This window comes from Cariama cristata, unplaced genomic scaffold, assembly GCF_000690535.1.
Source record: "Cariama cristata isolate BGI_N322 unplaced genomic scaffold, ASM69053v1 scaffold18130, whole genome shotgun sequence".
Classification (NCBI taxonomy): Eukaryota; Metazoa; Chordata; class Aves; order Cariamiformes; family Cariamidae; genus Cariama; species Cariama cristata.
In genome coordinates, this window is record NW_009593148.1 from 1 (window position 1) to 11362 (window position 11362).

The window sequence follows — 11362 nt, forward strand, 5'->3', positions numbered from 1 at the left end:
CTTCTTTTTTCTGTTTTAGATTCCTTCCTGGACAAGGATTGGTACTATATCCACAGATAGGAGACAAACTAGATATTATATGCCCAAAGGTGGACTCTAAAACTGTTGGCCAGTATGAATATTATAAGGTCTACATGGTTGATAAAGACCAAGCAGATAGCTGTGCTATTAAAAAGGACAATACACCTCTACTCAACTGTGCCAAGCCAGATCAAGACGTTAAGTTTACCATCAAGTTTCAAGAGTTCAGTCCTAATCTCTGGGGCCTGGAATTTCAGAAGAACAAAGATTATTACGTCATATGTAAGTTCAAAATTTCAGTTGTTCATTCTTTTAGGTATAATTGTTCCTTCTTTTGTATGTTGTCTTGTACGTTATAAGCAAACTAAGAAGAATGTGAATGGGTTTGTATTTTTTTCTCTGAAAATATTTTCTTGCCAGTGTATTTTCAACATTATTCCTGACTTCCGTGGGCCCTCTGTCTCCTTTTATCCTTGGTTTCTGTAAACCAAGTTAGATCGTACTTCTATGCCTGTGAAGGGCTTCTCCTTTTGTGTACAATACTGTGTCCTGTATTCACATGGGAAGCCGAGTGCAGCTAAATGGCAGTGTGCGTTCCGCTCACAGCTCTGGTGATATGCCATGGTATTGGCCTTGTGCCAAGTAGTGCAGGGATTCTCACAGGAAACACCTTTTTGGCCACTTCGGTGCCCACTTTGCTCGTCTAATTTCCCCACAAGGGTTACTGGTGAGCTCCGATTGAGCATGCCTAGCTGCCATACGTACCTGCGGTGTCCGTACAGTAGCTAAGAAGGTTCTTGGGCAAAACCTAGACTAGCGTGATCTTGAATTTTCTCCTTTTGCATCTTTGTAAAAGAATGTATGTGAGACAGGCCTGTGTCCAACAACATAAACTTTGTGTTTTAGTCTGATCAGGAATTTATGGCTGAAAGTGAGTCTGGAGGTAACCACAGCGTTTCACAATTCAAATTACTTATGATGTTTAAAGTTAATGATGTGAATCAGGCATTAGCATAAGCTGAGACCTCGGCAGTACAGCAATCGTTTACATTAGGTTTTGTCATTGTAATACCATGGGCTGCGGATCCCATTTAGCCCCATGGGGACTTTTGAAGTCTTGAGCAAGGATCAGTGGTTAGTCGGAGATGGACAAATTCTGTGCATTGGTTTTTCTGCAGTTACAGGGAAGTCAGATGCTGGTGTGTCTTACTTCTACCACCTCCTTGAAAATCGGAGAGCTGATAACTCTTTCATGTAATGCCTGCACCTTTAAATATTTCTTAATTTCTTAGTTAAAAATATTGGTAATTTTACCAGTGCTCTGAGCAAGTACTTTTAAAATAGAAATGCATTTAATATAAAGTAGTGCTCACTTCCCAGTTATATCCATAATGGTACACACTGTATAAAACAGGTTGTATGTCACAGAAACTAAGTAAGACATCACTGTATTAAATATTAAATGTAGAAGTTACTAAATAGCGGTTGTGGGAGATAAAAAACACCATTTTGGGGGTTTTTAAGGTTTGACAAAAAGATGACTTAATAAAGGCGCTTCCTCTGTTTAGTCAGGGGTTATACAGAAACTTGATTCCACTTACACAGCATTTAACTTTGACAAACTTCCCACTGAAATCCGGTGAGACTTACCAGGGTAAAAACTGCAAGATTAGATGTTGAGAGATAGTTGTCTGTAACTCCAGTGAAAATGTGTAGCATAAAAATGACCATGCTCAAATAGTTGGCTTTAGTGATGAAATAAGTTCAGTATTTAGTGTTGCTTTTAAAAACATCCGCAGCAGGTCAGCTGTAGTGAAACAAATGGTACAATTATTACCTGAAAACCAGGGGCACAAATGGAGCTTTCTGATACCCTGTCAGTTCTGCCATATCTATGTCGTGGGTTTACCCAGAGAATTATTAAATATGTCTCATTTTCATTAGTTTTGTATAATTATTTCATTATAGCAATAAGACATAATAGACATTGCATTTCCTGGAAGATTACAGTATAGTTTGGTTGAAAGAATTTGCTCAGCCTTCAGCCTAATGCCTCAAAAATCACACTGGCCTTGCAGTAATACTGGAGTACCTTAGGGTATTACTTTCCCTGTTCATTCTGGCATAAACAAAAGGCTAATTTATCGCTATATTGCTAGCATACTAACCGAGCTGCAGCAGGGGTACCCATACATTTTAATAGGTTGGACAAAACCAAAAACCCAATCCTGAAAACCCAGCCATCCTGAAGCTAAAACCCTAACTTTTCTGTCGTTCGGGGAGAAACCAATGAACTCGGTGATGTCGGTCTCAGAAACACTAAGAGGGGTAGAAAACTAGGCCAGGGCTCGGCGAGGACACCATTTTACAGAGATGCTGGAGCTGGATAGGATTTCAACAGCTTGTGTTCAAAAGCTCATGACCTGACACAGCCTTGTCAGATGCAAGTTCTGGTAGTCAGGACATTTACTGTCGTTTTTATATCACACATCTTCATCATGTACGCAAATCAGGCTGTAACTTGTTTGCGTACATCCCTGTTCCCAGACCTGCAATTTAGCAGGTGTGCTTGGGCCCAGCAGGGGAATGCACTGGGTCTCCCACCGACTCTGATACTGCTCGCTGGCTTGCTTGCTTTTTCTTTTCTTTCTTCCTCTCTTTCTCTCTTTCTCCCTTTGTTTTCTGTTTGTTTGGGAGTTTTGAGCTTTGTCTTGATTTGCTGGGGTTTTTTTTTTGGGGTGGAGTGCTATGAAGTGAAAGCAATGATGCATTTTATGTACCAGCTTTTGATTTTGAAGTATTTTAGGATCTTGTATTCCCTTGACTAAGGGACATTCAGCAAACCTGACACAAGAGTTTACTAAGCCCAGCAGCTTTGCAGTGCTTGCTATGGCCTAATCTCCTGCTGTTTATGCTGGCAGGCTGTTGTCAACCCCTCTTTTGTGCATCGTCATGTACCTTTATCATCTTGCCTTTATTTGAGAACATGGTTTGTTTTTGTAAGGTAATAGTATGTGGTTTGTGGAGCGGTATTAAACAGTAGAATCTCTATTCAGATTAGAGGGTTAGTCATTTTGTGATGAGGAGTTATGACACAGGATGAAGCAGCTTCCTGAACCCTGCGTAGCTTTAGGGAAATGTGATTGTACGGGAATTCTTCAAGCCATAATTTTTAGATCATCCAGATGTATTCATGATATGTATAACAGAAGGAGATCTTTTCTTCTCAACACTTGCCTAGGTCGAAGCATATAAAAGATACAACTTTTCTCATTCCACAATTCACTGTTTTCTAAAAAAGTAAAAATGTAGATGAGTTTCCAATACCTGTTTTCACATTTAGTGGTACTTTAATCCAAAAATAATCGAATCCATTTCTTGCCAAGATATTCCTCAATGTGAGTATCAGGATCCAAAGAGTTACTTCTGTGAACAAAAGTAGTTGGAAAGATGATCCTGAATGGTATTGTGAAAGTGAATAAATGATGTAACAGAGTGTCCTTGCTTTTCTTTTCTTTGCTATCATCAATTTTTGGTTCCTGGGAAATTAATAGATTCATTTTCCTACAGTTACCCGATTTCTTTTCAGCAGAACTGGAGAAGGTCAAATGTACTTGAGATCTCAGAAGTATTAACGTTAGATGATCCTAAAATATGCGACCATTTAGCTAACATATCATAAGTCTCTAAGGAAATCCTTAATCAGATGCATGAAGGAAGATACATCACGCGCAACAACATAAATATCTTGTGCGAAGGGCAAAGTTAAGTAGAAGAAGGGTGTGCAGATTTGCAACTCTGATGTTTGCATTGAGAAGTCTTTTTATGTCTTTGCATGGTTAGGGGATGAAGTCTAATTTTCTTCTGTTGCGGATTGCTCAGAACGAGCAGTGAGTATCATCTCCTCAGTACTTGGGGACTGATCTGCAAGTACTTGGGTCGTGGTGTAGCTGCTTCAGTACGTCTCTCAGGTGCACCACTTCTTGTACGGGAGGGAGACGTATTAGCGTAGTGCAAGCATATGTAATGTGCCAAAGATGTTTTCCGTTTCGTGAACGGGAGTTGTCCTGAACCCTTCCGAACAAACTTGGCCTTCAGTCAGAGGGCACAGACTGCGGTACCCTGGGTTTGCACGGAGGGAGTGCCCTGGGGAAGCCGGCGGGAAGCCACGCCGGAGGGAAGGGAACAGTGCCGCTTGCCTTTGGGCCACCGTCATGCTTCTGGAATAGTTTGGCCAAGCAACCACATGCTCCGCTCACTTCATCTCTTCTTTTGCATAAATAAAATGAAGATTATGGGCTGGCATCACCAGCATTAAAAAATAAATGACCTGCAATGAAAGTCTTCACCTGTTGAAAGTCTGTGGCTTGAGACTTGAGAAGGGGCTACGGAATGGTCCTAGAAACGGTTCTTCTAAAATGCTTACTCTGCCTGCGACCTCCTTAGCCAAGCTTGCCAAGCTCATGATGCGCGTTGGCTTTGCCGTTGGCAAAATGGAATACACAGCTTTCCTTAAACATTTTTTGTTGACTTTTTTCAAGTGACCCACTTGCATAATTGGCCTCTGGCTTAAATTAAAAAGCATATATGTATTTGATCCCTGACTGATTTAAAGGTTTATACTGGCTAGTAGCACTACATTTTGGATAACTGCTGTAATAGTACTGTGGCTTTTAAAATCGAAACAGTCATTCTGAAACTTTACCATTAGCTGGGTTTGAAAAAATCACAAGGCTTTTTATGTTTTCACTTTGTCATTCTGTTACAATTAAAGAGCAATAACTGTCTAAGGAAGAACACATTAAAGGCCAATATAGATTGTGCCCTGAAATACGGCCCAGCTGGGAAGAATAAATCTCTTTGCGTGGCCAAATAGATTTACATTAAAGTGTTATTTTAGTATTCTGACCAAACAGTTTAAGTGCTGGCTAATCTGGCTGGCTGGACATTCTGACACCTCTCTGAGGCAGGCTTCAGTCTGCAGCCCCCCGCAACCTCCCAAACACCTCGTGAGAGCTACCCGAAAGGCAACAGTAGGTTTTCCTTTGTTTGGAGGTTATTTCTGAACTAGCCAAAACGGGAACAAAAACCCTATCAGGATTTCAATTCCATTTCTTTTGCAACAAAGGCATTTTTCTTGCTTTTTGTTATAGACTCTGTGGTCCAGGAATCTATTGTTATTTATTTGGTGGTGGTGGTGGTGGTGTTAATGAAAGCCTATGTGATAATAGCCACTGATTCCAGTTGTACAAAGATCACATTTTTTTTTTCTCTCTTTCCTTTCTACTCCTCCTTCCTCAGAAAATTAGATAAATGATTTCTTCTTAGCGTAAAATGATATCCAGAGGTCAGTCTTTGACTTTGCTGAGAGTCTTTTAAAGGATATATCAGCGATAGCACTTAGCTCTTGTTGAATTAAATACAAATACAGCTCATACAAATAATGTTATTGGAGAAAAAAAAAATCACTGTCTGTGCAGCATCAGATTTCTAACAGAGACGAAGTCCTACAGGATTAATTGAGTCATGGTCCTTTGGGGTTTTGTCCCAGACCACACAGGTCTTGTAAGAGAAAAGGCTGTTTTAGATTGATGGACTTTGTTCGTATTCGGTGCCATTACCTAGGCAATACCAACCGTTTATCTCCTTTAAAGTAGACAGAGATAGTTCAAAATCTGTTATTATTTCTCTATTCCTAAGGGAAGGAAATGAAAGACAGGAATGCTCAGTTTGTTAATTGATGGCATCTTGTGAAAAAATACATTTATCCTCCCCCACATACCCCCAAGTACTCCAGATAGATATGGAATCAGATGAAAATGAAGAATAATTATTCACACTGAAAGAAAGAATTATTCAGAAAATACTCAGGAATTAAAGAGGTTTTAAAATTTCATAGGAAGCTGTTTAATATTTTTGGTCACTGTTTATTTTTCTCATTTTTTTTTAGTTCCTCATAAACAATTTATAAATACTGGAAATACAGTACAGTCACAAAGAAAGATACAATATTCTCACTGAGAAGTCTTTATAGAGGGAGAGTATACGTATCAACAATAAGGGACACTTGGAAGTGCTTTGCAAAAAACCAGCTTAAACCCTGATCTTCTATGAGTTGTATATGTTTGTGGATTTGCATATACATGCTTAATAGGACTACGCATGGAGGAAGGTTGGGTTGAGTGTGTATTTTATACTTTATATGCAGGGTATGGGTAGCTGTTGAAGTACTGGGGAGAGATGCCATGCTATGAGGAAAATACCAATCTAAGACCAAACTTAGAAACGGACTAGCATACTGAAATACATTGAACTTTCATTTTGTACCTAAAGTGATAAACATCTATCTCATCAAGTGGCATGATCAGTCTTTATTTTATATATGATACAGTATTGCTTGTATTAGGTCTGTTACATATTACAGCATTTTAAGTCCTAAAATAAAAGACCAGGAACTGCATAAGCATTTATAAAGGCTTTAATGAAATTGATTTTAAATACTTGAAATTGTTTGCCTCGTTAAACTGTTTGCATAGCTGGATTGGAGGGAAATGTACTTTTGTCTGAGAGCTGCATTAGCTAAAACACAGGGTTGAAATGGTTGCAGACCAGGGTTAAATGTCAGTTTGGACTTCTGACTTTTTTTCCGGACTTTAGTCAATCCTGGAAATTTTGGAGGAAGAATATTTCTGGATTTATTTCTGATAAATCAGACTGTAAAACTAAGCACTAATGGGCAGTCTTCCAATTGCGTTTTTTTCAGTCCCAGGGAAATCATGCAAATATTTTTGTGAGTAAAAGCAGAATGAGACTTAAGGTAGTCTTAGCAGTTCTTGGAGAAGAGTCCGTGTTAAGCTGATAAGGCTGGTTTTAAAAAGCATGTTCGGATTTTTGTTAGCATGATTTATCCATTTTCTGTTCAGTAGATGAAGACAGCAAAAATAACTAAACTGCAGCAGCAGACTAGTCCTTGTGTGCTCACTGAGCTGCTGTGAGAGAAGCAGAAGTCTGAATCCAAGTCCTGCCAAGGAAACCGAGAAGAATTTGTTTTTCAGGTCTTTCGCGTTAGCACGTAAATGCATTAGACCGCAACCGCGCGTCTGATCGCTGAGTCACAGAATAGTTGAGTTTGGACGGCACCTCTGGAGATTATCTAGTCCCCTGCTCAAGCCCTAGCTCAAGCAGACTCAGCTGCAGCTGGTTGCCCAGGACCATGCCCAGCTGAGTTTTGCATATCTCCAAGGATGGAGACTCCACAGCCTGCCTGGGCAACCTGATCCAGTACTCTGTCATCCTCACGTTTAAAAAGGTTTTCTCAGGTTTAAACAGCATTCGCTGTATTTCAGTTTGTGCCCATTGCTTCTTGTCCTCTCGCTGGGCACCACTGGGAAGAGTCTGGCTCTTCCTTCTTTACTCCTCCCACCACGTATTTAGACACATGGATAAGATCCCCCCTGAGCTGCCTTTTCTCCAGACCAAACAGTCCCGAGTCCTCAGCCTCTCCTCCGAGACAGCTGCTCCGATTCCTCCATCATCTCCATGAGCATTCACCGGACTTGCTCCTGTAAGTCCATGTCTGTCTTGTATTGAGGAGCCCGTGACTGCACCCACCCGTCTCTCCAGCTGTGGCCTCACCAGGGCTGCGTAGTGGGGAAGGATCCACCTTCCTCTGCCTCCTGGCCATGCTCTGCCCAGTGCCACCCTGGAAGCTGTTGGCTGCCTTTGGGGCAAGGGCAGGTTGTTGGCTTGGGGTCAGCTTGGTGTCCACCAGGAAACCCCCAAGGCCTTTTCTGCCAAGCTGCGTTCCAGCTGTTTGGCCCCAGCCTGTGCTGGAGCTTGATTCCACCTGCCAACCACAGGCTGCCACAGCAGATTTGGTAGTGGAATTGAGATGTTAATTAAATAAATTGTATTGCAAAAGAAAGGAAAAAAAATACCATAAAAACCCCACTTAATAATGTTATACTGTTAAAACACAAGTGAAATATTAAAAACTGTATGAACATAATTATTAAAAGTATCGGTTCTCCTGTCTAGTTACGGGTTTTCAAAATTCAAAACACTGGAGGATTAACATACCCATCCCATCAGGGTTTCTTAAAATGAACCGAGATGTGTCTATGTGATGATTTCTGAAGAAACTAAAGCCCTTAATTTCTTACGGCAAGTATTTGAACTAGAGATCCTGTAGCACCTTGGAAATTCAGATGCCTTTATTTCAGCAATGTTCCCTCATTAAGTTTTACACCAGGGTGTTTTAAAGTTCTAAACACAGACATAAGCATACTACAATCAAAACAGTGCTCAACTTCTGCTGAGCTTTGCCAAGTGCACAGTCATCCAATAGTATCGTAATTGATCTCGATACTAAGATGCCAAACTCTGTGTTGCTGAAGGATAGTTAGATGATGTAAATAGCTTCTTGTGTTTTACAATAACGCACATGTTTGTTGTGCTTGATGTAAAAGCAGGAGATGAAGGTATTCTTTTATTGAAGCAAACATGTGGAAAATTGCTCAAGATTGTTATAGTACAGAGCATCTCCCCTGAAAGGAATGAGGTTCATCTATAGGGCAAGCGCTGACTGTGGCACTTTATTGGGGTTACTCCTGGACTCTGCGTGGTCAAAGAAAATAACATGTCCATCTAAACTGTTATAACCATGAGACTGGCACATTTTCCCATCTGTAGTGTTACATTCTAAACTGTCAGTAGGCATTAACTCAGCCACTGGTGAAGTCCTACCACCTAGAGATGAACTCTGCCTCAAAATGATGTTTTCCACTTCAGTGCTACTCGTATAGCAATTACTGGGTCATTAATATCATTGCATGCAATTAGTGACAGTAGAATGAGCAAGAGGTTTGTTATTTATTTAATATGAACTTTCACTATAACCCTTTCTTATCCAAGTGCTACAGACGGAAAACAGAGAGATTTTCAAGGCAGATGAACATCTTTGAAGAGCAGTGTTGAGTTTGTTCGATAAAGAGAGTTGGTCCTCATTAAGCGTTAAAGCTTCTGCTTTTGTTTCCGGCAAGTCCGCTTGTCTTTAGCAACAATCCGTGTAACCTGAATGCTAACTGGTTCTATTAGTTCTGTTCAGCTGAACTGTTAAGCAAAGCTTGCTGTGGTACTGGAGAGAGACTTCTCCCCATCCATGAGAGGCTTTTGCCAGTAGCATGACAGGAGAAAGGATAAACTTCCATAAAATACCTGCTTGTGGTTGGTGAAGTTAAGTAGCTAGTAATCTGTTTTAGATGCATACTTTCTGATACATGCTGAATACATCATAATTAGTGGGCTTACATCTGCCACAGTTACTTCAGCGCTCACAAATATATAATTTGTTTATGTAAACTAGAAGCAACCATGTGTGCAGTAGATCATTATCTGACAACATTTCTCCAAGTATGTGAAATATAGAACTGAAATACTTTTAGAAATGCTTAGCCTTAGTGAAAGACTTAAATTGTCATTCTTAGTGATACCATATTCAGATGCTTTTATTTGTTTTGTGTTGTTTTTTTTTAATAATCTCTAAATCGTTCCAAGAAAATTTTGAAAAGGGTCACTTGACAGCAGTGAAGCACGTAGGATTGTTGTGGATGGGTGGATGCTGCGACCTTCTGTAATGGATAATAATTCAGCAAATAGTTTACTGTTCAGTACACTTAGGCTGTGGTATTCCTTAACCCAGAGATAAAGTGGTGCTGTTTTAAAAATGATAGGCAGCAGAAACCAATCAAAGCTCACAACTTTTTTGGTACTTTCCAACTCCATCTTGCTCGCTGTCTCTTTTTCCCTTTATGGAAAATCTTTGTTGACATAAAGGGCTTTATTTTTTTTACCGCCTATATTCTTGTTGTATGATGCCACATCTCCCTGGAATTAATACAATCATTCTGAATGTAGGAAACTTTACAAGAACTCTCTCCCTATTTTGTGCTTAGTACTTGGGCGGTCCCTCTCAGTCGGATGACATGAGATGAGGGAAGGAGAGTCTACGGATTTCCAGAGGTGTGCCTGGAATTAAACAGTTGGCATATACCAAAGTATGTTACCATACAGAATCGATTGGCTCTGTCTTGCTTGTGTCCTCCACCTTGCACCCCTCCCCAAAAAATGGAAACAGTGATAAAGTCTATCCATCTCTTAACATATGAATACAAGTGGAGACTTTTATGGGGAATTACATAAAGACCCCTGTATCATGAGTCCCATCTAAGTACCTCAAGTCACACCGTTTGCTTTGGACGAGATACATTTTAGAGCCGTGGTTAGAAAAATTAATCATAAAGTTTTGCTGCAGAGAGTTTGTCTTCATCCAGGCAAGAAGAGACCTGTTTTTTATTTAGCTTCATTTTGTTCTAGTTTTAGATGAACTGGGGAGGGCACTGCTGCTTACTCGCTGTGCAGAATATGATTTGTGGGTCCTGTATAGATACAAATCCTGAGACATACGACATAGGACTTAATTTAAAAACCAACAAGGATAAGAAGTGGAAAAGAAGAAAGGAGAATTCTTGTCCTTTCCTTCACATAGAAGTTTTGCCTTGTGTGTGGATGGAGGGGAAAAAGGCTGGCTTCAAGAGTATTCATAAGCACTCCATAAGCTTTAGTTTAAGAAAAAAAATCTATCTTAATTTGAAGAAATGTGTGGAATAAGATTGAGAGAATGAATTTCTGAATGACCTTTAGGTTGAGAAATTCCTGAAAATTCTGCTGCCACCTTGACTTTGCAAGTAGGACAAATAAAAAAACAGACATGTTAGGAAAACGCAAAATTACTGATAAACCATTTTTATACATTTTTTGTGATTGTTTTGGTGTCCTAAATTGCATTAACTGAGCCAATTCTGCAGGTTTTTGTCTTTTTTTATTAAAACTCCTTTCTTTTTCTCTGTAAGATGAGCAAAAAAGTTAGGATGTGATTTTATTGCCTGTAGACAGAAGGACAGACAACGCATTGACAGTTCTCCATGCAGCTATTCATAATGCATTTAATTTTTAGCGCTTGTGGTCCAGGGTTGGGACTGCTGATAGTTAAATTTGGGAAGACGATTTCATTTTTTTAAAAAGTGAAGGTTTCAGTGTCAGTCTCATTTTTTGTCACTACAAGCAAGGGTAAACCGTTAGTTGCTAGTAGTTGAAATTAGTATATTTATCTTCTCTTGAAACCTTCTGCCGCTCACCCAATGTAGTGTTTGCCAAGCTACCTGTTCTTTGCTGAGTGGCCTGAACAATTTTTTTTGGTTGTTTCAGATCTCTGTGCAGATCTGGCATTGCTACTAAGTGAGAGGGAAAAAAAAAATTTAATTTCATTTAATTAAAACACTCT

The 11362-nt window shown here is 39.8% G+C and overlaps 1 protein-coding gene across 1 annotated transcript in view; it reads left to right on the forward strand.

The window, feature by feature from the left end:
• Window positions 1-23: 23 nt before the first annotated feature.
• The window catches only part of EFNB2 (ephrin-B2), a gene marked incomplete at its 5' end in the record, with an annotated part of 19766 nt that continues 8427 nt past the window's right edge, over window positions 24-11362 (forward strand). Inside the window, one exon of the mRNA XM_009709302.1 lies at window positions 24-303. Within this exon, the coding sequence (XP_009707604.1) occupies window positions 24-303 (280 nt within the window). The remainder of the gene's footprint in view (window positions 304-11362) is intronic.